Source organism: Mirounga angustirostris, unplaced genomic scaffold (assembly GCF_029215605.1).
Source record: "Mirounga angustirostris isolate CCGP_5_RB_7025 unplaced genomic scaffold, mMirAng1.0.hap1 SCAF_16, whole genome shotgun sequence".
NCBI lineage: Eukaryota > Metazoa > Chordata > Mammalia > Carnivora > Phocidae > Mirounga > Mirounga angustirostris.
In genome coordinates this window covers 17,474,578-17,502,440 of record NW_026991724.1, presented here as the reverse complement: position 1 = coordinate 17,502,440, position 27,863 = coordinate 17,474,578, and the positions used below count along the sequence as shown (strand labels likewise).

The following is a 27,863-nucleotide window of genomic DNA, read 5'->3' as shown; positions in this document are numbered from 1 at the left end:
CAGGAGGTCTGGGATTCACCTGCACGTTATTAGTGTGCTGCCTTTTACGGGCCCAGGAAACTGAGTCTTCTCAACCTAGTATATGCTGTGTCTAGTTCTTTGGGCCTTTTATGTCAACATGATGCAAGCAAAACACTTGATACTTCATGATAACCCTGTTAATTTTTAAGAGGGGTTGACAATGAGGTCCAGTTATATCTGGAAGGAGGGTGAATGCTGTAGAGTTCAGCTCTCAGAGTGGCTCATTCACACTAGGGGTCTCAGTACATTTTGCCTGTTTAATCTTACAAACTCTTGATTGTCTTTTATGTACCAAGCTGATTCTGACCTCTGGAGTTTCGAAGGTGCCTGAGTCAAGGTCTTGACCCTTTGGGAGCACAGTGAATCATAGGTAACAGTTACTATAATGCAGTGTCTTAGGAGCTTGCTGGAGAGGGATCAAGGGAGGAGGGTCGTGGGAGGTGTGAGGCGCTTGGCCCAGACCTGGGGTTAGGAGAGGAGCCCCAGAGGGGAGAACTTTACAGAGTCTTGGTGGTAGAATAAATGTTGCCTCCACAGAGGAGGGAAGGCCAAGCATTTTTACAGAGGCCAAAGAGAGTGTTTAGTTTCAAGTTGTAACTCTTCTTCAGGCTGAATTATGGTGTCAGAGGGAAGGAGAAGCCAGAGATGAGGCTGTGGAAGTAAGGTGGGGACCAGGTTATGAAGGACTCTGAAGGTCACATGAAGGAATGTAATTTTTAATCTCAAGAAAAACATTTATTGGGTGCCTGGGTGGCTCAGTCGTTAAGCGTCTGCCTTCGGCTCAGGTCATGATCCCAGGGTCCTGGGATCAAACCCCGCATCGGGCTCCCTGCTCAGCTGGGAGTCTGCATCTCCCTCTGCCCCTCCCCCTGCTTGTGCGCGCTCTCTCTCTCTCTCTCAAAAAATTGAAAACCTTAAAAAAGAAAAATATTTATTAAACATTTCTGGAACACCTACTACTATATGCCAGGTCTGTTCTAGGCAATGAAGAGTCAGGCATGAAGAAAATAGATAATAGTCCGGCTTTCCCAGAGTTTACACTGTGCTCCGCAATACGTACTGTAAACAAATGAAAATATATGTCAGGTGGTAAGAACTATGAAAAGGAGAGGAAACCAGAGTGACAGTGCAGGGTGGGGGTGCTGTTTTATGGAGGGTGGTCGGGGAAGTTTGCTCTGATGAGGTGACGTTTGAACAAAGAGCCACATGCACATCTGCAGGAAGAAGCTTCCAGGTTAAGGGAACAGTCAAAGCAAAGGCTCCAGAGCAGAAACATGCCTAGTGTGTTCCAGGAATCTGAAGGAGGGCAGGGTAAGTGAAGGGGGGAGAACAGTGGGTCAGGGATGAGGTTCAAGATGAAGTCAAGGAGATAGCTGGAGTGGGAGAGGCAGACTGTGGAGGGCCATGTAGGCCACTGTAAATACTTTGGCTTTTATTTGGAGTGAATTGAGATCCTGTTGGAGATTTTTAAGCAAAGAAGTGACTTGATCTGACAGGTTTTAACATAATCACTCTGGTTGATATATGGAAGACAGACCTGGGAGCAGGGCATGAGTAGAAAAGGAGAGACAAGTTAGGAGGTTGTAGCAGTGGCCAGGTAAGAGGTGATGGTGGCCTGGTTTGTAACATGGTCAAAGGTTTGCATTTTAGAAAACGGACTCTGATAGTGGGTAGGAAAGAGAGAGTTGGTGGGACCAAGAGTAGAACAGAAGCCAGTCGTCCTGTTGAGGCAAGAAATGACATTTGTTTAACTTGGACTAGACATTTGTTTACTGGTCAGCACATTCTTTACCTTGAGTGCAGTCTATTTGGGGAAGCGGAAGAAAATCAGGAGGCCTTGTATTAAATATGGGGAAACTGGGGGTGCCTGGCTGGCTCAGTGAGAAGAGCATACGACTCTTGATCTCGGGGTCATGAGTTCGAGCCCCACGTTCAGTGTAGAGATTACTTAATTAATTAAGTAATAGGGGCGGGGCGCCTGGGTGGCTTAGTCGTTAGGCGTCTGCCTTTGGCTCAGGTCATGATCCCAGGGTCCTGGGATCAAGCCCCGCATCGGGCTCCCAGCTCAGCCGGGAAGCCTGCTTCTCCCTCTCCCACAGCCCCCCTTGTGTTCCCTCTGTCACTGTGTTTCTCTCTGTCAAATAAATAAATAAAATCTTAAAAAAAAAATAATAGGGGCGCCTGGGTGGCTCAGTCATTAAGCGTCTGCCTTCTGCTCAGGTCATGATCCCAGGGTCCTGGGATCGAGCCCCGCATCGGGCTCCCTGCTCAGCGGGAAGCCTGCTTCTCCCTCTCCCACTCGCCCTGCTTGTGTTCCTGTTCTTGCTGTGTCTCTTTCTATCAAATAAATAAATAAAATCTATTAAAAAAAAAATAATAATAGGGGCGCCTGACTGGCTCAGAGGACCATGTGACTCTTGATCTCAGGGTTGTGAGTTCAAGCCCCACGTTGGGTGTAGAGATTATTTAAATAAATAAATATTTTAAAATAATAATAATAAATAGATAAGAGGGACCAGTTAGGCAAAGGAATCAAGGTTGGCTGACAGCCAAAGGGGCTGTATGTTTACAGGACACAGTAGGCAATGGGGAGAAAGTGTTACTTTTTACAACCTGACTTAAAGTGTCTGCCTTGATCCAACCCCTTTTTCCCTGCTGGCCATGCCCATCCCAAACCCAGCCTCCCTTTTCAAGCTTGGTAATCCCTGGCTTGGATTCCCACTTTCTTCTCCCATTCAGATGGTACTTACTTCTTCATGCCCAGTGCATAGCCTGCCTTAGGCTTCTCTTCCTTCCCTTCATTTTCCCTCCTCTGAAGGCCTGTGGCTCCTCCCTTTACTATGGATCATCTTATATTGTGCTGTAATGAATAAGACATTTTAAAATAAACTGGAACCTACTCAAGGACTGCAGTGTTTTTCATTTGCATTTTTCTTTCTGCCACAGTGCATCTGGTAAAGCCAGGCACCTAGTAAATATCTAGTGTCATCTTACCTGGCACAGTCAGATCCCTGATCTCTGTCAGAAAAATCTCCCACTTTCCAATACTTCCTTGTTCCTGCAGGGACACAGCCACAGTGCTGAGCAAGAATATGACACGGAGGAGCCGGTGTTGTGTGTGGATGTGGCCATGTTCCTCACTCAATAGGAGAAGGTGCCACTCCTGTCTTCTCTAAAATTCAAATCTCTGTTAGGAAACCACACAGTGTTTAGTGTGAATCACACACTTGTTGGACACTGGTGTTTCCAAGTTAAAGAAAAAAAGGTATAGTCTCTGCCCTCATAATGCTTACCATCTAACTAGGAAGACAAGTATTAAATAGATTATCAGGTTTAGTTGAATAATCATAGGTGTACAAAATGGCTTAAAGCACATAATACAGGGATTGACCTTCCAATGGGGCATCAAAAGACTTCACTGAAGATCTGTTAACCAACACCCGAAATGTGAAATGGAGTTAGCAAGGGAAAGACAGGTGGGAAGGTGGGGAGAGAATGACATCCTCCAGGAAATTGAAATAACTCTAGTTGAGCTATAGTTAAAGCCCACAGGGAGAAGGACACAAAATAAAGCTGAAACTTCCATGTAACCTTCCCTCACTGCTCCAGTGAATTCAGCTCTGCTTTCAGTGTCTTTTCACACTAGTCGTCTTTACCATATTTTACTGTGTACGTTTTTGAGATTGAAATCCAACCAGGAGCAAAGGAAATATTTTGGGTAGGACATGGTGACAGGTGTCTCATAGCTTAAGAAGGCCTAGTAAGACAAGACAAAAATCAGTCCATGAGTATCGGAACTGATGGAGAGGCATGGGGGATCTTAGCCAGCCTAGGTTCAGTGGGGTGGTAAGGAAGAAATGATTGGAGGGGGTAAGAATCGGGAAAAGACCTTGACATAGCAATTCCAATTCTAACTAGCTATATTTACACAAAGGTGTTATTGCAGTAATGTTTGTAGCAGCAAAATACTGAAAATAATCCAATTGTCTACTAACAGGGACTGGTCCATTTATTCATTCACCAAGCATTTTTTTTAAGATTTTATTTATTTATCTGAGAGAGAGAGAGAGTGATAGAACATGAGTGGGTTGGAGGGGCAGAGGGAGAGGGAGAAGCAGGTTCCCTGCTGAGCAGAGAACCTGACGTGGGGCTCAACCTGATCCAGGACCCCAGGATCGTGACATGAGCCGAAGGCAGATGCTAACCGACTGAGTCACCCAGGCTCAGCCTACCCCGCTCACCAAGCATTTTTTAAGCATCCACTCTGTGCTGGGCATATAACTGATCGAGATAGATAATGTCCCTGTTCTCGTGGAGCTCATGGTGGTGGGGGTGGAGGGGTAGGGGACAGAGAAGTGAACAAGCTAATCTCAGATTATTTTTAGAAGTACAGGTGTCCTTTTTACCTGAATCTGTTTGGTTCCTGAGTTTAAGTGGCAGGGATTTGGGCACTGAGTGATACCTGTGCTTGGAGGAATATTAACATAGTAATGTGATGGAGAGTAAATTGGAGGGAGGTGCTAAGACAACTTTCCTGAGGGGATGTGCTCGAGGTGAGACCGGAATAACTAGAAACTAGTTTCTAACCATGTGGAGATCCTAAGGGAAGAGGGAGTAACAAGTATAAAGGCCCCAGGGTAGGAACAAGCTAGATGTATTCAGGGATCATCAAGGGCAGCCTGGCTAGAGTCCAGTAAGTGGTGGGGATATCTGAATCTTGTCCTTAGTACAATAGATATTGTAAACCAGCAATGCTGTTGGTTTTAGGCAATGAATATGTTATGATACAGCTGTTTATGGCATACTACGAGGCAATTCAAAGGATAAAGTAAAATTTTTTGTACCCCTATGGGAAGATCTCCAAGATACATAGTTAAATGCAAAAAGCAAGTTGTAGAGCAATATGTAAGGTATTTCACAAAACAAGACTCTTTGTGAATGAAGCATGGAGTAGGGACTCTTGTATGTATGTACCAAACGGTTAACAGTATTTATTTCTAGGGAGCACAGGGGGATTGGTGAGGGGGTGAAGTAGGGCTGTTGTTTTTACTCCCCAGTATATTTGGATTTTGTAACAAAGGAAGTGCATGGGCAGTGAGGAACTGGTGATTGTGTGACAAGGTGTGGCTTTCCAGGAAAACACAATAGCTAAATAGGGATACGGGATTGCAGAACATATTGCCCCTTGTGACTTTCCTGCCTGCCATACTGGATTCTTTACAAAATTATGTAAGCAACTAGTGTATTTAACCCAACATTCCCCTCAAGATATCAAATGTGTGATCACCGTTTCTGATGAGCCTACAGTATGTTCCCAGTATTGCCATGGGAACATTTGTGGTGTTGATCCCTAGTTGAACAGGAATGTGATCCTACAGGAATCAGTGACTTTCAAAGATGTGGCTGTGGACTTCACCCAGGAAGAATGGCACCACGTGGACCCAGCTCAGAGGCGCTTGTACAGGGATGTGATGCTGGAGAACTATAGCCACCTGGTTTCTCTTGGTAAGGACCAAGTCAGTATCTTGCCCACTGGCAGGTTTTTCCTTTCTCAGGTGCTAAGGTTGTGGGGCTTGTAGATCAGGTGGCCATGAGCAGGGTATGCACGGTTAGAGCTTGTTCTTCTCTTTGCAACTCAGCTTTACAGTTTTCTGAGCCTGCTCTTTACGTAAAGTTCTTTCTTTTGCAGAACTGGAAGTAGGTCATTTGATTGCATGACTCCTCAAGTTGCACTTTTTTTTTCCTTCAGAGTTCCTGAAGATCCAGGACTAGTACTGACTTGTAGGAGGGGTCTTTGTCCACTTGCCCAAACAACCAAATCTTGTGTATTTACCCATGAGCAGGATATCAAGTTTCCAAGCCAGAGGTGATCTTCAAATTGGAACAAGGAGAAGAGCCGTGGATATCAGAGGGAGAAATCCAAAGACCTTTCTGTCCAGGTAAATGAGGAGGACTCAGGCATGCAGAAATCAATGCAGACAGTGGCACAGCTGAGGGAGGGGGGGAGCACCTTCATATTGGTGCCTTGGGAGCTCCTAGACCTGCAGAGGAAACCAAGCCATCTCCTGGGTGATACCTCTGTCTCCCTTCTGCAAAAGGGTGTTCCTGCTGCTCACAGATCTTAGAAGAAAATGTACCCCTTTGTCCTACACAGAATACCATTTCTCCCTATACTGTGATCCTATCGCTGGGTTTTCTCCTCTGGTGTCCTCAGTCTCCCATCATGATTAGCAATCCCTTTTCTTACTCATTCAGACATTAATTGAACTCCCATGTCTTCTTGTTTTGTCTTGCTGCTTTTACGGTCGGTGGCCCCAGACTTGTAGAAGTACCCACGGCTCTGATTCTCCATCTTTTCATAACTTGCTTTCAGACTTGTTCCCTGACCACATTCCTACAACACCTGTCTGGGGAGGAGTGCCATCTTCCTTCCATCCTATTTTCATGCCAGTTTGTTTCATTGCCTCCTGGAGTATCCTTCTCTCCTGGTCTTCTGGCTTACTAAGTACTTCTTGGCTTTAGGTTTTTGACTTTGCTTGGTTTCCCCCCTAAGTGAATCTGCCTAAGGAGTCTGCTCTTCAGCTTCCTCCCCTTTCTTTCTGTATTACCACCTTATAAGGGTGGTAGTTACAGCTCTTTATTCTGTGCTTTGGACTCAGAAATCATCCTTACTTGTACCCTGGCCACTTTTTTCCCGTCTCACAGGACCCCTCCTCGTGGAAGTCCCATGCAGTTAAATACCTAAAATCTAAATTAATCATCTTTCATCCCCAGCCAGCACATTTTGCTACCTTGCCCATTACCTATTTCTCCCCTTGCCCATTACAAACCACTGGATCAGGGGCACCTGGGTGGCTCAGTCAATTGGCGTCTGCCTTTGGCTCAGGTCATGATCCTGGGGTCCTGGGATCGAGCCCCACGTCAGGCTCCCTGCTTCACGGGAAGCCTGTTTCTCCCTGTCCCACTCCCCCTACTTGTGTTCCCTCTCTTGCTGTCTTTCTCTCTGTCAAATAAATAAATAAAATCTTAAAAAAACAAAACAAAAACCAGTGGATCTCTAATCCCTCAGTCCAAACACCCCAGTTTAGCCTTTTTCATGCAATTCACGTTATTTTCCTCCCAAATTAGGGCCCACGAGGATATTACTATAATTTCCAGTTGAAATTGCTCAGTCTTTTATAACCAATATTGGATTTTTAAGATCATAGCTTTTTTGAGATATAATTTACATACCATAAATTCACCTTTTTAAAGTGTACAGTTTAGTGGTATTTCAGATATTTACTGAGTTGTGCAGCCATCACCAGTATCTAACTACAGAACATTTCAACACCCAAAAAGAAACCCCATACCCATTAGCAGTCACTCTCCATTCCCTGATACCCCTGCACCCATTAATCTTTTTATCTCAGTGGATTACCATTTCTGGATATTTTATGTAAATGGAGTCATATAATAAGTAGCCTTTTGTGACTGGCTTCTTTCACTTAGCATAATATTTTCAGGGTTCATTCATGTTGTAGCACGTATTAGTACCTCCTTACTTTTTATTGCTGAGTAATATTCCATTGTATGGACATACCACATTTTGTTTATCTGCTCATCACCTGGAGGACCATATTGGATTTTAATGCTTTATCTTCATAAACCACCTACCTCTGACAAAACCTTGCTGTTACCCCCTGTACCTCATTATAGGAAACAAATCCCCCCTTGATTTTAAGGTCCCCTATTGTATCTTCCAGTATTCTCTTTCCATTCCCACTAAAACAAGTTCTGCTTGGGTTGAACTTCTTTTTAATGTTTTCTGTAAGTAGTGTACAGTTTCCCTAATTAGATACTTTCTACCTATCCAAAGCTGTCTATTCCTTAAGTTCAGAGTGTCTATTCAATCCATGAACATAATATGTATTTATATATTTATTTCTTCCTTCCCTGATCACAAGTACCATTTATATCATCTTTTACTGCACAAGCTCAGATTTAAAAATATACCATCTGATGGTTTTCCTTTTTTATCAAAATATTGACTCTTATTTCTAAGACTTCAAGCTCTTGGAGAAAGAGTCTATTATATATCTGTGTATTCTATCTGTGTTATAGAGCACAGAGAAAGCAGTCAGGAATTACTTGATTGTTTTTGAATGTGATTGGGGAGAGAACTTTCTCATTCATTCATATCAACAAACATTTCTTGAATATCCCTCTGAGAAATATTCTAGAAGAAATACAAAGCATTTTCTGTCATTGGGAAATTAGATTTGAGTCTTGTTCCAGGGTAAGGAATTTTGAGGCTTAGGGCCCCTTGGTTGTTGGTTTTTTCCCTCCTGACATTTTATTATGAATATTTTCAAATGTATGGAAAGTTGAAAAAATTATACAGTGAACACCATATTCCTACCACCAAGATTCTATAGTTGTTAAAATTTTATTATATTTGCTTTATCACATATTCGTCATCTATCCCATCATCTTTTTTTTTTTTTTTTTAATCTGTCTTACTTTTTGGTGCATTTCCAACTAAGTTGCCAACACAAGTACATTTCACCCCTACACACTTCAGCATACATATCATTAACCAAAGTTCAGTATTTATGGTTTTTTCAATAAAAATATGTATACAGTAAGCTATGCAACTCTTCTGAGTACCGTCCAGTTGCTTTTGACAAATGCATTCACCCATCTAATCCAAATTCATTTCAATTTGGAACATTTCCATCACTCCAGAGCCCTCCTTCCCTTTAGTTTTTAAAAATTACCATTTTTAGAACCTAGAGACTAATTAATTGTCTGCTGTTAGTATTCTGAAATGAAACAGGGGTTTAGAGATCAATTTATTAGGCTGAGTAAAATCCTTTTTGGTCAAGAGAGGTGATTAGTGTAGAACCAGAACTCAGATAGGCTAAAACCAGAGCCCTAATTGTAAAGGCAATGATGATTTGCCTCCTGAAATATTACTTTATCTCAGTTTGTAAAGTATAGCTATTGGTCTCCAAGTATGTCAAAGAATGATTTCAGTCACATCAGTGGCTGCGGATCTCTGTAGCATTTGAAGATTTGGAGCCTCCGAGGTGACTTTAAAGAAATTGTGAAATGGCTGAATTAGGAAGACAGATTTTGGGATGATTTGTAAAAGGGACAAGAAGCATGGAGAGCAGTTAGGATCTTACAAGACAGACCATGATTGTATTCCATTTGTGTCTGTGCCTAACATTCTCATGCTCACTTATTCCCTTATATCCTAACCAGCCCTCCTGGAGGGGCTTCCTCATTCTAGACTTGCCATACACTCTGGCTCTGCAGTCTGCACTGTCACTTCTCTTTACTTTTCCTTTCCTTCATTTGGGTCTTCTCTCCAAACTACAGGACTAATTTCAAAACAGAATCACATATAGTTTATATTTCTTTCATTTCCCCATTCCTACTGTAGCAGTTTGTTTCAAGAGGAGGGAACAGGGGACTTTTGCCCTTTGGATTTTTTTCAGACTGGAAGACCAGGCCTGAAGCCAAATCATCACATCTGCAACAGAGCGTATCTGCAGGATCCCGTAGCACAGATGGCCTTTCGCATGCCACATTTGAAAGCACTTGGGATGTTAGTAGCCAGTTAGAGAGGCACCAGGAAACCTGGAAAAGGTACCTGGGGCCAGGTGCATCCAACCAGAAGAAAATAATCACACCAGAGGAAAATTTTCAGCAAAATAAATTTGGTGAAAATTCTAGATTGAACACAGTCCTGGTTACACAACTGAACATTCCTTCAAGGCCTACTGAATGTGATACACTTGGAAGCAATTTGGGACATAATTCAGATGTAATTAATCAGAATAATATCCTTGCAAAAAAGAAACCTTATAAATGTGACAAATGTAGAAAAGCCTTTATTCATAGATCATCACTCACTAAACACGAGAAAACTCATAAAGGAGAAGGAGCTTTCCCCAATGGTACAGATCAGGGAATTTATCCTGGAAAGAAACACCATGAATGTACTGACTGTGGGAAAACCTTCCTCTGGAAGACACAACTTACTGAGCATCAGAGAATTCACACTGGGGAGAAACCCTTTGAATGTAATGTGTGTGGGAAGGCCTTCAGACATAGCTCATCCCTTGGTCAGCATGAGAATGCTCACACGGGAGAGAAACCTTACCAGTGCAGTCTCTGTGGGAAAGCCTTCCAGCGCAGCTCCTCCCTTGTTCAGCACCAGAGAATTCACACTGGAGAGAAACCCTATCGATGCAATTTATGTGGGAGATCTTTTAGGCATGGCACATCCCTCACTCAGCATGAAGTCACACATAGTGGAGAGAAACCCTTCCAGTGTAAGGAATGTGGGAAAGCCTTTAGTCGATGTTCTTCCCTTGTCCAGCATGAAAGGACTCATACAGGAGAGAAACCTTTTGAATGTAGCATATGTGGGAGGGCTTTTGGTCAGAGTCCATCCCTTTATAAACATATGAGGATTCATAAGAGAGGCAAACCTTACCAAAGCAATAACTACAGCATAGATTTCAAGCACAACCCATCTCTTACTCAAGATGAAAGCACTGTCACTGAAGTGAAATCCTATCATTGTCATGACTGTGGGGAAGACTTCAGTCACATTACTGACTTTACTGATCATCAGAGGATCCATAATGGACAGAACCCCTATGAATGTGAGCAGAACTTTAGTCAACAACCTATTTCTCATCCTGGAGAGAAGCCCTATCAGTGTAATGTATGTGGAAAAGCTTTCAAAAGGAGTACAAGCTTCATAGAGCATCACAGAATTCATACTGGAGAAAAACCCTATGAATGTAATGAATGTGGAGAAGCCTTCAGTCGACGCTCATCACTTACTCAGCATGAGAGAACCCACACTGGAGAGAAACCCTACGAATGTATTGACTGTGGGAAAGCCTTCAGTCAAAGTTCATCCCTCATTCAGCATGAGAGAACTCATACTGGAGAAAAACCCTATGAATGTAATGAATGTGGGCGAGCCTTTCGAAAGAAAACCAATCTGCATGATCATCAGAGAATTCATACTGGAGAAAAACCCTATGCTTGTAAGGAATGTGGGAAAAACTTCAGTAGAAGTTCAGCACTAACTAAACACCAGAGAATTCATGCACGAAATAAACTGTAGAAGCCCTGAAATTAAGGAATGTGCAGAAAACTAGCTAAACTATTGTTCTTATTCAGTATCACAGGATTCTTACTAGAGAGGAAGCTTGAGAATGTAATGGTGTGTGTGTGTGTGGTGTGTGAAGAAAGCTCTATGCTAGTAGACAATTTTTTTTTTAATAAATAGAAGCCACATTCTCAAATCTGATTACAGACTTTTGTAAAAACAACTATAAACATCATATATAACCAATTGGAAATGATATGCCTATGTATTGGACTTTATAAAGCTTTTGAATATATGTATGCAGGAGATCATCAACTTTGAACAGTTTGACTTGTAACTCTGTGTTTACAGCCTTTTTTAATAAAACTCCTGCAGTAATGACCAAAACTTACTTTAAAATTGCTTGACGACCGCATTCAACTGCAGCTCTTACATTAAATTCACCATGGAAACCAGTTCCACCTCCCGGAATCCACCATTCAAAGAATGAGATCCTCTGGTCCAACCACTTCATTGTACAGATAAGAAACCAAAAGCCAAAGATGTGAAGTGGTTTGCACAGTGTGATACAGCTTATAATGGCAAAGCTGGGTGGAGAAAGCAGGTCTCCTGGATCTTTGACCCTGTGGTCTAGCCACTGAAATGGAATTCAGAGGGCTTTAAAGTAAATTTTAAAATAAATCAGAGGGGCGCCTGGGTGGCTCAGTCAGTTAAGCGACTGCCTTCGGCTCAGGTCATGATCCTGGAGTCCCGGGATCGAGTCCCACATCGGGCTCCCTGCTCATCAGGGGGTCTGCTTCTCCTTCTGATCCCCTTCCCTCTCGTGCTGTCTCTCATTCTCTCTCTCAAATAAATAAAAAGAAAAAAAAATCTTTAAAAAAAAATAAATAAATCAGATGCACAAACTCATGAGCACTTGAGGTGGATACTCTAGGAATTCATAAAAGCATAAGAGACAGCAAAATACAGAGGCAGATTGGTCACAGACTTATTCAGAACAACTTGTTGGAAGCTTACATACCAAAATGTTAACAAAAACTGTGAATAGTTCAACTGCTGGTGACCTTTTTCCTTTTCCCAAGTGTAATATTTATACATTCAACTAACATGTCAGTTTCATAGACCTGTTCAGTCCCCTTACTGTGCTTTTTATGACACTCCCATGACAAGGCACTGCCCCAAGCTTCCTATATTGGATCAGTGGGAAAACAGCACAAAACTAAAGAGGAAACATTCTCCCCAAGTTAATTTTACTGTGGAGAAGTATAAATGTAATTACCCATTGTCATAAAATCTATCTTTAAATCAGTTTAAAGAACCCATGTAATGACCCATTTTGTGTGCCAAGGAAATACTTCATCATAAAAAATTTAACTTTTTTAGTTATATGCTGCTCTTCCACCAGTAAAGCATGAGATAAGCATCAGTATCCCACTCCAATCCCTAATGTTCTCTCATGCCTACCGTAGGCTATCCTAAAAGAATCCCAAAGGTGCCAACAGTGGAGATAAATTTGGAAGCAATTGTGGACCTTGACCCCTTTCACACAAGAACCTCTCCTCTCTAAAGATAAGTAAATTTTCCCACCCTGATGAATCATGGAGAGGAATGATATAGGTGATGTTGATGGTAAACCTTTCCTACTGTCTTCTTTACATGCCAAGTAGCAGGATCCATTATCCTTCTCTCATCCTGGACAACAGGAAGTAACTCCCAAATATTCTTCATAATTCTTTGCAGGAAAAATGTGCATGGGGGCTGAAATATGTGATGTCTAGCACAATGAGTCCATTACAAGTGGAACAAGATGGGAATCTGCCCTTCCAAGACTTTAACCGTTCAAAAATATCTTGTTTGTGATGTTCCATGCTTAACACACACACAGTGCCAAGACCATGTGTTGTCTGATACATAGTTTGACAATGGGTAATTCTATACAGACCCCCCCTTTCCACTGAGTGGCTGCCATGCTTATCAGGAACTTATTTGCTGCTGATTATTTGGGGATCCGCATAGTGGACTATTTGCAAGAATGACATAAATTGGAACCAGTTGAGGGCTTTCCTACTTTAAAAGAAGTTTGTAAAGACTTAGTTCCAGAAGACTCAAAGAAAACCACTGGTTTGTGTGTGGAACTTGGCCTAGATCCAACCAATCTCTGAATCTCAGCACATCTGCATTGACAAAGAAGGAGCCCAGAATGTCCGTGGTATGTGTGGTTGATTGAGCAGAGGATTCTCTAGTTCCAGCAACCAGGCACCATGCACTTATGAACACCCAGCTTCCTAGGCCACATGAAATACATCCTTGTAACATCATTGTATTATTTCAATAAATAGCCTTCTTAGTTGAATGGGAGTCAGTTTGTCTTTTTCAGTTTTCAGAACTTGGCTAAGATTAAAGTATGGTGCATCCAGGAGGAGGGATTAACTGCTAAACTCATCACGGTCAGGTGAGTTAATAATAGCTACTGTTTATTCAATGCTTACCACTAGAAAGAAATCGTGTGAAATATTTCATAGCCATCATTTCATTTAATCCTTACACCTCCTTGTTCTAGGTCTTATCTTAGCTCTTGTCTTGCCCAGCTTTTTTCTCCCTCTTTTTCTTGTAACATCTCTGCTGTACTGACCACAGGAACATAAGTTAACATCCCTGGGGCTTAGTGATAGTTCTAGGGGCAAGCATGTGACCTAGTTGAGCCAGAGTTCTTTGCCAGAAAATGTTCAAAATAGCTTTGGCAGGGACACTTTAATTTTGTGTTGCTAGGCTGGAAAGGTGAAGGCCTAGAACTGCCTAGAGCCCAGTTCCTTACCAGAGAGGGGATGCAACTGACATGGTGGTGTTCTCATTGCTAATCTCGAGGTCCTTTGGAACTGGCTCAATTCTGAAACCCTTCCTGGGATTCAGCGGGCTCCCCACTATGGTCCAATTTACCCCTTTTTGATTAAGCTAATTTGTCAGATTTCTGTTGTTTGCATTAAAGAAACCTAATACAAGTATCCTTGTTTTCTAACGGGGGTGGGGTAGCCAGAGAGGTAAAGTAATTCCCTTGAGGTAGTATTTCCCATGGCAGATTCAGGCTTTGAACCCAGGACTGTCTGGCTACAAAGGCATAGCTTTTTACCTTTAACTGTGTTGTCTCCAGAGCCACGCTCATGTTCAAGGAGCTGCATATAATGCACTATTGTTTGGGGAGGAGTGAATGAAGGGATCTGCTGATAGGTTGGAGACCACGCAAAGACAAAATGGTAAAGGGCTTCGGAATACTTTTCCTGACTACTTTAGTAAATTAAATTACCTAAATTCACCCATAACCCTCATACCTTAATGTATCAAGTTGTTATTTACATTTGACCATATTATGGGTAAAATCTTGTACTTAAAAAAAAGCAAACACCATTTTTCATAAATATTTTCCATGTTACTCTACAGTCTCAAGATCTCCTTGAGTCCCTTACTGTTGGGACACATTTGGATTGGGTTTGGTATTGGTTTTTATAATAATGACATTGAATACTTTTATCTTTTGAAACACCTTTTTTCTATAGAATTTTTTCTTAAAATATCCCGAATGAGGTAAAATATCCAAAGTGGGTTTCCTGGGTCAGCATGTATAGGTTAATATAATCAGATGGTGTGAGACTCCTACAGGAATAAACTGGATACAATAGTGCAGGAGTAATAGTCTCAACATTACAAAAGGGAGCTAGGAGAAAACCAGGCTCTCCCACCCCTGGTGCCTGGGTGTGTCTGGGGAAGGGTCCCAGGGCGGGCATCATGTCTGTCACAGCATCTCGCACAGCGCTGCGCCGGCCTGGGAAGACAGGAAAACACAGTATGCCCGATGACGGTACGCCTAGTTCTTTACAGCTGCGGAACTAGTTAGTTCTTACTCATCTGTTACAATGCAGATGGCACTTCTGGGAGGATTCTGCTGCCCTACCTCAACTAAATTGATCACCCTCTTTTAATGTTTCATAGATTACTGTTAATGTGCTTTATGTTACTACGGTTTGTATTTGTGATTATTTGGTTTTCTCCCCCACCCCCACCTCACACTAGATTATGAGTTCCAGAAAGGAGGGTCTGTGTCTCTGGTAACTTTTTTGTTCCCCTGCTTATCACAATGCCAGTCACATGGTAGGTACTTAATCTTGCTAAGTGAACAGTGGAGTGGAGATTTGTTGTCGGACAAAGAAGACGGGCTTATAAATGAAAAGGTGCTCGATCTTAAAACCAGAATTTTGCAAAGGAAGGCAGTAAGATACTATTTCATACCCATTCGGCTGGCCAAAATTTAGAAGTCTGGCAGGGGGGAAATGAGAACTTGTGTACACTGCTGGCAAGAGGATAAACGGGTATAATCATTTTGAGGAGTAATTTGGCAATATCCATCCAGTAAGAGTGAAGCTAAGCATACCTCATGGCCCAGCAATTCCATTTCTAGATATATATTCTGGACTAGAAATTCTCCTGGGTGAGCACAAAGACATGCGCAAGGATGCTTATTGCTGCAATGTCCGAAATAGTAACAGTAGGGACACAGCACAGATGTCTTTCAGTAAGTGAATGGGGTTAATAAATTGTAGCATACAGTACAGTATTTAAATGAAGGAACCAGAGCATCTCACCAAAAAAAAAGAAAAACGTTCTAGGTCTGCCTATACCACTCCTGTCCCCATGAGGCTAGATGTGGCTGCAGAAAAACAGAGCCACAGTGACTGGTCCCACTTTAAATTCCTGACTGTAACCTCAAGCATTTGTCTCCCTAGTCCAGTCATTGTCCCAGTCTCCTAAGGTCCCAGCCTCCTGAACTACAGTTTTATAGCTTCTCTCTTCTCAACTCCAACATTTCACCCAGTCCTCACTCAGCTGGTGACCTGGTTTCCTAGTTAACTGAGAAAAATAAAAGCAATCAGAAGGTAACTCTCTGCATTTTTCCTTTCCTTTCTTTTACTATGGGTGATACTTGTTTCTCTTATCTAAGGCCAACTTCTCTTGTATTCGATCCCATCCTTAAACTAGGACATCATTCCTGCAAGTGTCCTCTTCTCTGCATCTTTTCTTGTCTACTGAATCTTTCCCATTAGCATAATAATGTGCAGTTTTTCTCATCTTAAATATATGTATTTGTGAATATATGTACTGAACACCCTCTACCTGCCACTCCATTTTTTGCTTCACTTAAGAGGAATATCCCAGGGACGCCTGGGTGGCTCAGTCATTAAGCATCTGCCTTCGGCTCAGGTCATGATCCCAGGGTCCTGGGATTGAGCCCCACATTGGGTTCCCTGCTCAGCAGGAAGCCTGCTTCTCCCTCTCCCACTCCCCCTGCTTGTGTTCCCTCTCTCACTATCTCTCTCTCTCTCTGTCAAATAGTTGAACAAAATCTTAAAAAACAAAACAAAACAAAAAAAAAACAGGAATATTCTAGTGTTCGTTGTCTTCACTTCCTCTCCTTCCGCTCTCTCTCACCCCTCCTAATCAGGTCTTTGTTTCTGTTCTTGCTGAAGGGCGCCAAGGGACTCCATGTAGCTAAACGTACCTTTTTTCAGTCCTTTTACTTGACCTTTCAGCATTATTTGGTACAGTTCATCACTTCCTCACCCTTGACACATTTTTTTTGGCTTCTATGTTACCACGCTATTCCTTGTACTCTATTGACAGCTACTTCTCCCAGTTGTTTTGTTTTTGTTTATTTCTTTAGACATGAGAATTCTTCTAGGGCTCAATCTTTAGGCTTTTCTTTTTCTATAGTCAGCCCTCATTGTGGCTGTCATCCTGTCTCATGGTTTTAAATATCTACTTGCTGGCAACTTCAAAGTTTGTATCTCTAGCCCAGGATTCCAGACTCATGTAATCGACTGCATATGTGACATCTCTTCTTGCATGTCTAACATATCTTGAATTTAATGTGTCCAAAGATGAACTAATTCATGATCTCTCCCTCCCAGTCCTATCATAATTCTGTTCTTCCCTCAGTCTTTCCTTCTGGGAGAAGAACCCCATTTTTCCAGTTGCTCAGGCCACAAACTCGGGAACTGTTCTTGATTCTTTTCTTTTGAACCTCACATCCAAGCTTCAGTAAGTCCTGTCTGCTAACTATCAGGATGGATGTGGATGACCTTTCTTGTTTCCTCTGCCTCCCAAGTCCCTGTCATCAGTCATCTATGGCTCAGATATTTGCAACAGCCTCCTAATTGGTTTCTCCGCTTCCATCCTTGCCTCCCTGTGGTTGCAGTTTAGTAGCTAGAGTGATGCTATAATAATCTGAGATCATGTCATTCATCTGCTCAAAGTCCTCAAATAGCTTTCCATTTCACTGAATAAAAAAGCTAAAGTAAAAGCCCTACATAGTATTGTTACCACCTGCTGCCCTGTATTATCTGACTCCCCAAGTCTTCCTTCTCACTGCTCTGGGCCCACTGACCTCCCTGCAGTAACTTACACAAACAACAAGCTTCCACCTCTGAGCCTATGCTTTTGCTGTTCCCTTTTCTGGAATCCCATTTGCCCTACATGTCACATAGTCTAGTCCCTCATCTGCAAATCTTTGCCCACGATTTTCTTAACAGAGCCCTTTTTTGACAACCCTATCAAAATAGCATGCCTCGGGGCGCCTGGGTGGCTCAGTCGTTAGGTGTCTGCCTTCAGCTCAGGTCATGATCCCAGGGTCCTGGCATCGAGCCCTGCATCGGGCTCCCTGCTCCACGGGAAGCCTGCTTCTCCCTCTCCCACTCCCCCTGCTTGTGTTCCCTCTCTCGCTGTCTCTCTCTCTGTCAAATAAATAAACTCTTTAAAAAAAAAAATAGCATGCCTCTTCCATGGTACACCCCATCTCCCTTCTCAGCTTCATTTTTTCTGTAATACTTACCACCACCTAAATATTTCACTTGTTTATTATATGACCTTCTCTAGAAGGTAAGCTGCATGAGAGTAGGGATTTGGGGGCAGGAGGAGGTCAACTTTATTGAAGCATAACATACAGGGATGCCTCGGTGGCTCAGTTGAGTGTCTGCCTTCGGCTCAGGTCATGATCCCAGGGTCCCAGGATCAAGTCTCACATCAGGCTCCCTGCTCAGCAAGGAGCCTGCTTCTCCCTCTGCCTGCCGCTCCCCTTGCTTGTGCTCTCTCCCTCTCTCTCTCATAAATAAATAAGATCTTAAAAAAAAAAAAAAGTGGGGGGAAGGGCAAGGGAGCAGAGCAGAAGACTTATGTAGTAGATACAGAACCCAAGTGATTACTTGCAGGAGTTGGTGGAAGAAGAAAACTGATTTTTGCTAGTTTCAGTAAAAACCCTGTAATTTTGGAAAAACACTTTTTTTGGACACATTTTTTGACAAACATTTTAATGGATAAAGGAACTGAGAAATTTGGACCTAAAATATACATGGTATTTTATTGTGCTCTTGACAAGATAAGTATTAATTGTAATAATTAATGGGGTTTTGTTTTACTGTGTGCATTAAGAAACTAGCAATTAGCAATTGTTCTTGAATTTTAATGCTTGTTTTCAGAAGAGTTATGACAGGATTTTGACAGGCTCTTTTCTGTTGGCTTGGCATTGCTGATAAGACCCCAAAAGCAAAATCTCATGTTCCCCTGCATTTTAAAGGGTACTTTAAGGCCTGGACATCCTGTCCCACAGGAGTCTCTAGGCATTGTAAGATTTACAGAACCTCTTGCTCTTGGGCCTCCACTGACATGTTAGCATATAACAAGGTTCAGATCCAGAGGAGAGGGGCCCTATGCTCCTAGGGTGAGGCCTCTGCCCTCTCCGCAGGACTAGGGGACTCAGGTGCCAAGAGAATAACTGGACATATTGGGGGCATCTGAAATCACTGGAGCTTGGTGTATCCACTCCAGCAAAACCACAGGCCCCCTTCTTCTTGGGATAGCTAGCCATGTCCCCCTAAAGAGTGTGTATGGGGTGGTAAGGGGGTGGGGAGGAATCAAACACAGGCAGGGGCCTGAAACTGGAGATTTCTGAAGGAGGGGCAGCTGCTGCTAGAGTAGCCCCTACCAGGAAAGCATGAAGCCCTCTAAGGGTCCGAGGTTGTGTTGTGCCTAGGAAGAAAGGGACAGGACCACTCCATCTGTTTTCTTTGCTGCCAAAGAACACAAGACAGGATTTCAGTAGCTCTGAAGAGCTGACCATGTAAGTGATGGTCGAAACCAAGAGCCTTGAGAATGAATGGGGAGCTAACCAAACGAGAAGCTGGAGTGGTGCTTGAAAACCGGGACAAACCTCTACTCTGTGCCTGGGGCTCCCAGAAAAGGGAAGATAGGGTGGCAGGAACCATAGGGCTGTGTCCCAGTGACTGTTAGGTGATGACCCACCTGGAGAGGGGTTAAAGGCGAGAACTGCATGGGGCCAAAGAGAAAGGAGAATGCCCCGCTGTAAATGAACACTTGGGGCTGCGGTGACAGCCACGCATCTTCCCAGTGAGGAGACTCCTGCCCGGCAAGCCACCGGCCCCCTGAACAGGACCATCCTGGCGGACCTCACCTTCTTTCTCCTTCATTCGCCCCTGACCCACGCGCGGAAAAGCGGCCAGGGCGTTCGGGCATCTGAAAATAAGGTATGAGTTTGGAGTTTTAAAGCGGCCTAGACTAAGTTTCAATATCCGTAAGTAAGCGCAAATTTGCTTTCCCTTAGGTTAAGGGATCCTAATGGGGGATCTGAGAGCGTCGCGGGGTAAGAAGGCCGCTTATTGGTGACACCACACGGGTTAGAAGGGTTTGTACCACCAAATTTCGGAATTAATAACAGGAAGAGCTGGGTGTTCCACTTAAAGAGGTGTCAAAGGAAGCCCACTTGCGTCCCCCCACATTTCACGAGCGATAGGTGGGAGGCGCGGTCCGCACGCCCGCGAACACCCGGCCTCCGAGTTCCCGGGTTGCGCGGCGCGACTGGAGACTACATTCCCCGAAAGCCTTGGCGGTGGCGCACTTCCGCCTCCGTAGCTGACGTCTTCCGCCGCTGACGCCGGCGCTCGGCGCACGAGGGAGAGGAGTGAGGTTGTGCACCCGCGCCTTCAGTTCCAGTTTGCGTGGGCTTGTGCTCAGTGTTTCGTGCACGGAGCGCAGATGAGCAAGAGTTTGGGTGGGTGTGCGACGTGCGCCCAGCGTCCGGCTCCGGTGTCCCATGGCCAGAACACCCCAGGCCGGGCCCCGCCCCTCTTCCGCGCTTTGCCCAGAGGCTGGGCACTGCCACCTCCTGTCATGTGACCTACCCGACAAAATGGGGCTAAGTTGAATCATATGAGATTGTCTAGGTAAGTGGAGAAACTCCAGGTAACCATATCTTATCTCTCTGAAAAAGTGTGGGTTTTCCCGAGGAAGTGTGTTTCTACTCCACTGAAACAAAGTCCTAAAAACAGAGACACCATCTCCTCCTCTCCCTCCGCCTTTTCGCTCCCTTATTCTGGATAGGAACGGTCCTGGGCAGGTAGGCCGGAGTGAAAATGATGAAGCCTTAAGTGAAGGGCCACACTCCCAATAATGGTGGTCTAGGTAATTAGGGCCACCTCTTCCATGGAGTATAACCTAAGCTGGTTGTGAGATCGAGCGCCACATCAGGCTCTGTGCTGGGCTTGGAGTCTGCTTAAGATTCTCTCATTCTCCCTCTGCCCCTCTCCTGCTCTCTCTCAACAAAAGTATAAAAGTGCTGAAAGCTGGGAGTCTGAAGAATCACCCCACGTTTGAACAGGGACAAATGAAGGTACCCTCAAGAAAATGTTGAACTGGAGATAAGCCCTGACATAGACATGTATCCCAAATTCGTGTCATCTTGGAGGTGTAAGGAACCTGAGCCTTCAGTATGGACCAGACTAGTGGTGTGCCCAGGTGTTGACAGAAGCAAATGGAAATATAGTACCTTATAGAAATACTTTAGGGAAAGGTATTATCATCTCAGACATCAGAGTGTTCACATACACCCCCTTTCTTAGTAACTTCCAGCACATTCTCAAAGATAACCAGATAAACAAGGAAGTAAGACATCATGAAAAAACAGGCAGAAATAATAGAAAACAATTACACAAAAATTTCAGATTCTAGATTTATCAGAGAAAGAGAATAAAATAGCAGTTTTTCGTATTTTTAAAGAGAAGAAAAAAGCTAGAAAATATCTACAAAACCACGAAAGCTTAAGAAATTGACGTATCAGATTTGGAAAAATGACCAAACATTAAAAAATAGCTAATTAAAAATTTAAAAACTGTGTTTAACAGCAAATTACACAAAATAATTAATCAGCTGGAATATAGGTAAGAAGAAATTGTCCAGAAACTGGTGGGCAGAGACAGTGAGATGAAGAGACAGAAGAGTCAGAAATAAGACTAAGTAAAACACATGAAATCATTGGGCAGGAAAGTCCAACATAAGTTTAACCAGATTCCCAGAGGAAAATAAAAACTATAAGAAATATTTGAAGAGTTAATGCCTAAGAGTTTTCCAGAACTGATGAAAGACATACCAAGCTATAGATTCAAGAAGCCCAATGAAACTAGAAGAGGATAAATAAAAATAAATCCACAACTATGTACATCATGGTGAAACAATAGAATATAGAGGGTAAGTAAAATCTTAAAAGCAATTAGACAAAAAGATCAGTTAACTTCAGAGAAGTAACATCTGACTTCCCAATAGCATTAATAAAAGCCATATGAATGAGGAATGATATCTTCATTGTACTTAAAAGAAAATATGTGCCTACCTAGAACTCTGTATAGCAAAAATATTTTCAGGAATGGAGACACAAGTCCCTTTTATAAAACTAAAAACAGGAATTTCATCATGAGCAGACCCTAACTAAGGAAAGGAAATTCTAAACACTGTATTTCATACAAAAGGAAAATAATCCCAGATGGATGGTCAGAGACACAAGAAAGAATAAAGCCCAAAGAAAGTGGTCAAATGTGAATAAATGATTAACTGTATAAAACAATAATAATATTTATGTCTTTAAACATACAGAATTAAAATCCAAGACAGAGATGCTTCCATTGCTAGCTATAACAGAATAGCTTGTCATAAGCTAACATTTCTACTAGAAATAGCTAGAAGAGCTGGATAAAATACAAATATATGTATTATTTATGCATATACATATATATTTGTGTATATATATAGTATATATGTGTATATATATTGTATACATATATATTTATGTGTGTGTGTGTGTGTGTATATATATACTTGAAAGCATTGGAGAGCTCCCAAAGCAGCCAGGAATTGAGGATACAAGATATCAAAGAGAAGGAGAGCTCGCTGAGATAAGCCCAGCATTCTCCATGCCTCCTCTCCCAGAGGGACAGTTGATGGTACCTAGTTACAGCGTTGTAAAACAGTTGAAAAACAAAAGACTAGAAAACATTAGAAACAGCAAAAGGAAAAAAAAGACATTTTACCTTTGTAGAGAAAATACTGGAAGAATGGTCAAAACGCCACAAGTATCTAACAAGCTAGTGGATAGAGCAAAATAAGAAAAAATACTAATTCAGAAAGTGCGAAAGAACTTGTCAAGAGCCTCCTGCACATCCACAAATGCAGCACATCCAGCTGAGGAGCCACAGTGGGCAATTTGACTCTTCCTTGAGGGGTCATTGGAGGGATGAAGTTTCATCTTTGACCCAGGCTTGAACCAGAGGGTAATGGGCTGGATGCCAACTCTAGCCCAGAGAAATCCCAGGATGCCACAGCCACAGACACCCTGCCTCACCATCTCCGACCTCACCTAGAAGCAGTTCCACACTTCTGGAAAGAGGTGGCTTTCGCCTACCGCACTCCTGCCCAAAAATAGTCCGTGTCCACCAGAGTGGGTGGCAAAGGGGCAGGAATCCAAGGAAATTGAGCCAAAGGCAGGGAGAGAAAAGCACTCCTTTGCCTCCCCTGTTATGTGTGACGTTCCCCAGAGTTTGCCAGGTCAGTGGCATTTCTTGGTTCAGGGATCCAATTCAGAGGTGGGCGTGACTTCACTGACTCAAAGACCCAGCAACCGATCAGAACAGCAGTGGTAAGTCTGCAAAGAAGGTTGTGGACTTGGGGCCCTTCCATGGGACAAAAACAGCTTCCATATTAGGGAGCTTTATGAAACACCTGCAGGCCCTGCAGGATTCTGCACACCCTCCTTCACCTGCATGGTCTCTGTCCTCTGCCACTGAGGTCCTTAAAGGGGCACGTAGGGCTCAAAAGGAGGTGATGACCTCTGTGCTGATGAGTCAGCAACTGCAGACCCAGGAGCTTATGTTGGGGGTGGGGTGCAGGGAAAGGTGGGGAGTAAAAATCTGGGACTGGAGAAAAAGGGCCCTAGGGGGGGTCAAAAGGAGAGCAGAAAGGGATGGGGAGAAGAGGACAAGGGACAGAGGGTTGGGAACCCTTCCTGGGGGCTCCAGGGTTCTCAGTTAAGGAGGATCTTGCACATGTTACAGGAACCCTTTCCTCTATGCCCATCCACTGCTACCTTTAGCCAGGCCAAATCAGGTGTCAGGAAAGACATTTTTGGTCCTTTTCCCCTTTAAATTTGTTTTCCAGTTTCACAACACAAACACTTTGGGGGGTGGGGATTAAGGAACCACATCCATGACATTGCCCAACCTATCTGGATGCTTCTAATTCATACTACACCTGTTACTTCAAGGAGAGATGGTGGGTAGGAAAACTGTGTCCCCACACCAGGCTCCTCTTTCCACTATGCCTCAAATACAAGTAAATGTTATGACTAGGGAAATATAAATTCATTTTTTTAAATGTCAGTGAATTCACAGATTTGGTCATTGTGTAGTACAATGGTTTTCAAATTTGAACATACGTGAGAATCTCTTAGAGCACTGGTTGAAACAGATTTCTGGGCCCCAGCCTTCTATTTTCTTATTCAGCAGGTATGTTCCAGAGCATTTGCAGTTCCAAAAAGTTCCAGATGATGGAACTGGATGACACTGCTGGTCCAGGGACCACACTCTGAGTACTGCTAATCTAGGTTATCAAATAGAGCTACTTTTAGGGATGCTCTGTTTGTTTTGTTTTTCAAGCACTCTCCTCCAGTTTATTCAAACTCTTAGCCAATTTTTCTAGCCTTATCCCTTCCTCAAATATGTCCAAACAACATTTCATGGAGGATATAGACCAAAATAGTAACAAGAATAGCAGGAATGAAAATGATACTCCAGACCCTTAAATACAGAGAAAACTGGTGGTTGCCAGAGGTGGGGGGTGGGTGTTGGGGCAGGGATGGGCAAAACAGATAAAGAGGATTAAGAGATACAAACTTCCAGTTATAAGATAAGTCAGGGAGGGGTGCCTGGGTGGCTCAGTTGGTTAAGCGTCTGCCTTTGGCTCAGATCATGTCCCTGGGTCCTGGGATAGAGCCCCGTGATGGGCTCCCTGCTGAGCAGGGAGTCTGCTTCTCCCTCTCCCTCTGCCCTCTCCCTGCTCATGCTCTCTCTCTCTCACTCAAGTAAATAAAAAAAATTTTTTTAAAGATTTTATTTATTTATTTGAGAGAGAGAGAACACATGAGAGGGGATAGGGTCAGAGGGCAAAGCAGACTCCCTGCCGAGCAGGGAGCCCGATGCGGGACTCTATCCAGGGACTCCAGGATCATGACCTGAGCCGAAGGCAGTCACTTAACCAACTGAGCCACCCAGGCGCCCGTAAATAAAATCTTTTAAAAAAATAAAATAAGTCAGGGAAATGAAAAGTACAGCATAAGGAATATAGTCTATAATATTGTAATAATGTTATAGGTGACTACACTAATCGAGGTTAGCCCTGAATCAATATGCTGTACACCTGAAACTAATAAAACATTGTAACATTGTATGTCAGTTTCAATAAAAAGAAAATGATAAACTCAGCATGTATACATTATGTACAGCTAAAGTATGTCAGTAATACCTTAATAAAGTGGGTTTTTTTAAATGAAAATAAAACCTTGTGCTCTTCATTTTTCTACAGAATTTCTACAAGTATTTTGTTTGACTACTTAAGCTGAAAAGAAATCAAAGTGCGTTGGCAGGGAGGGGCGGCGCTGGGCTGGTCCTGAGAGTGGGCTCCAGTCCCAGCAACAGGGACAGTGTAGTGTGGGCGCCCTTGTGGTGGGCTCTAGACCTGGCTTCTTCTTTTTTTTTTTTTTTTTAGGATTTTATTTATTTATTTGACAGAGAGACAGCGAGAGAGGGAACACAAGCAGGGGGAGTGGGAGAGGGAGAAGCAGGCTTCCTGCCGAGCAGGGAGCCCGATGCGGGGCTCGATGCCAGGACCCCGGGATCACGACCTGAGCTGAAGGCAGACGCTTAACCACTGAGCCACCCAGGCGCCCTAGACCCGGCTTCTTGAGATGGCCCCTTCTCCGTGGGGTCTCGCAGAAGGAAGGAAAGAAAAAAGAAAAAAAAAGAAGAGGGGTGGCTGGGTGGCTCAGTCAGTTAAGCGTCTGACTCGGTTTTGGCTTGGGTCATGATCTCAGAGTCATGAGATCAAGCCCCACATGGGGCCCTGCACTCAATGTGGAGTCCTCTTGAGATTCTCTCCCTCTGCCCCTTTCCCCCCACTAAAAAAAATAAATGTCTTAAAAAAAAGAAAGATAAAATGCTACACCTTTTCTGAATTTTTTTTTTTTTTAAGATTTTATTTATTTATTTGACAGAGACACAGCAAGAGAGGGAACACAAGCAGGGAGAGTGGGAGAGGGAGAAGCAGGCTTCCCGCTGAGCAGGGAGCCCGATGCGGGGCTCGATCCCAGGACCCTGGGATCATGACCTGAGCTGAAGGCAGACACTTAACTGACTGAGCCACCCAGGTGCCCCCCTTTTCTGAATTTCTTAGGAGAATGACAGTGCCTTTTTACTTTTCTTCAAAGCACATATTCAGCCAAGCCTTAAATTAGGACTTAGCAGCGTGTTACCTCTGCTGGCAGGTTGCAGTGACAATGTTTGTATGTGCTTAAACTATCCTCTTCTCCCCCAGAAGTGGTCAGTAATACATTTCTTGTAAATAGATTTGTTCTTTGCAATTTTTTTCATGTTTCAAGATAATAGCATTGTTTTGTCCTCCTCTGTGCTGCACATTCAGGTCTTAGCTCAGGGTCCTGCACCTAGTAGGTGCTCAAAAGATTCATGAACAGAGCTAATGGACAATTCCAAGTCTCCCTGATGCCTTCCCAGTCAATACTCTTTGCTCTTTTGAGTGACCTGGGACAAAATTCTTAATACTCTCTGTACCTCAATTTCTTAAACTGTAAAATGGGCACATTACTAGAACCTACCCCCTGGGGTTGTTGTGGACTAAATGAGTTAACATGTTGCACAGTGCGTAGCTCATAGCACTATAGATGTGTCTTGCCACTATTTTGTAATTATCATTACATCATCATTGGAAGCAACTGGGCTGTAATGGGCACAGCATTGGACCTGAGTTAGAAAATGTGACATTAGCTGTCCAGTGTTTTGTGCACTTCACCTCCCCTCTCTGATTCTCAGTTTGTTCTTAAAATGGGGGCTGCCAGCGACACCTGGGTGCTCAGTCGGTTAAGCGTCTGCCTTTGGCTCAGGTCCTCCAACTGTCTCCCTGCTCATGGGGGAGCCTGTTTCTCCCTCTCACTGTGCCTGCCTCTCCCCCAGCTTGTGCTCTGTATCCTTCTCTCTCTCTCTGACAAATAAATAAAATCTTTAAAGAAAAAAAAATGGGGGCTGCCATAGTCCTGCTTGTAAGGGCTGATACTGTGAGGATTAACTGAGTTAACATCTGTAAAGCACTTTTTGCATCGTGCTGGACTCCTGGTCGCTGTTCTTTAAAATGTGAGGTCCTAGGGCCCCCTGGGTGGTGCAGTCAGTTGAGCTTCCCACTCTTGGTTTTGGATCAGATCGTTATCTCAGGACTGTGAGATCCAGCCCCACGTGGGGCTCTCAGCTCAGCGAGGAGTAGGCTAAAGTTTCTCTCCCTCCCGCTGCCTCTCCCCGCGCTCTCTCTCTCTCTCAAATGAATAAATAAATCTTTAAAAAAGAAATGTGCGGTTCCAGGGCGAACAGGCTGGGATTATTGGGGCGCTAGCCTTCAGTAGGGAGAGCTCTCCCCAGGAGTGTCCTGGTAGGAGCGAGGGCTGCACAGCCCTGCCCACCTCCTGGTGGGGGAGCCGGATGCATGCAGGTGGCCACCAGGGGGCGGTGCCAGACTGTGGAGGGCGCCAGGGACGAGGCAGAGCCTGGAGGGAGTGAGCCTGTTTGCCAGCCTTCCTCTCCTTTTCTTCCTTCTCCAGTGTTTGGAATTTCACAGCGTGGAACGAGGTACCGGCCTTGAGACCTCTAACCAAGGCTCCTGCAACTGGGGTGGGTGAGCGGGAGTACTTGGCAAAAAGGGAGATTGGCGTCAATGTTGGCTATAGTTAAGACCCATGAACCCAAGGCGCCCCTATTCTAATAATGCAGGGGGTGCCCAGCCCCTCTGAGAGCAAAGGGTGTTTTGTTTTGTTTTTTTCCTCAAGACTTCTTTTAAAAATTTTCAAACCAATAGAAATGTCTTTAAAATTGTGCGATGAACAAACATCCTTGCACCTTTCATCTGTGTTCATCAATTGTCAATAACACTTTACCAGATTATTTATACACACCCATACATTTTATTTTTGGCTGAATTATGTAAGAGTTACTTGCAGAGACATTCTGACACTTTACCCCTAAATACTTAACCCTGCATCTGCTAAGAACAGGATATTCTCCCACAC

General features: G+C 43.6%; 1 protein-coding gene across 3 annotated transcripts in view; it reads left to right on the top strand.

The window, feature by feature from the left end:
- Positions 1–27,863, top strand: part of CDH3 (cadherin 3) — a 126,644-nt gene that overhangs the window by 11,278 nt on the left and 87,503 nt on the right. The window contains exons 3-6 of one of the 3 annotated variants that reach the window (XM_064581285.1): positions 318–391; positions 5,400–5,526; positions 5,771–5,960; positions 19,590–19,725. In XM_064581285.1, coding sequence (XP_064437355.1) covers positions 5,857–5,960; positions 19,590–19,725 — 240 coding nt within the window. In that variant the 5' untranslated portion in view covers positions 318–391; positions 5,400–5,526; positions 5,771–5,856. Of the gene's footprint in view, positions 1–317; positions 392–5,399; positions 5,527–5,770; positions 5,961–19,589; positions 20,422–27,863 lie in introns of those variants that run through there. The other 2 variants (XM_064581287.1, XM_064581286.1) reach the window with 2 other exon arrangements.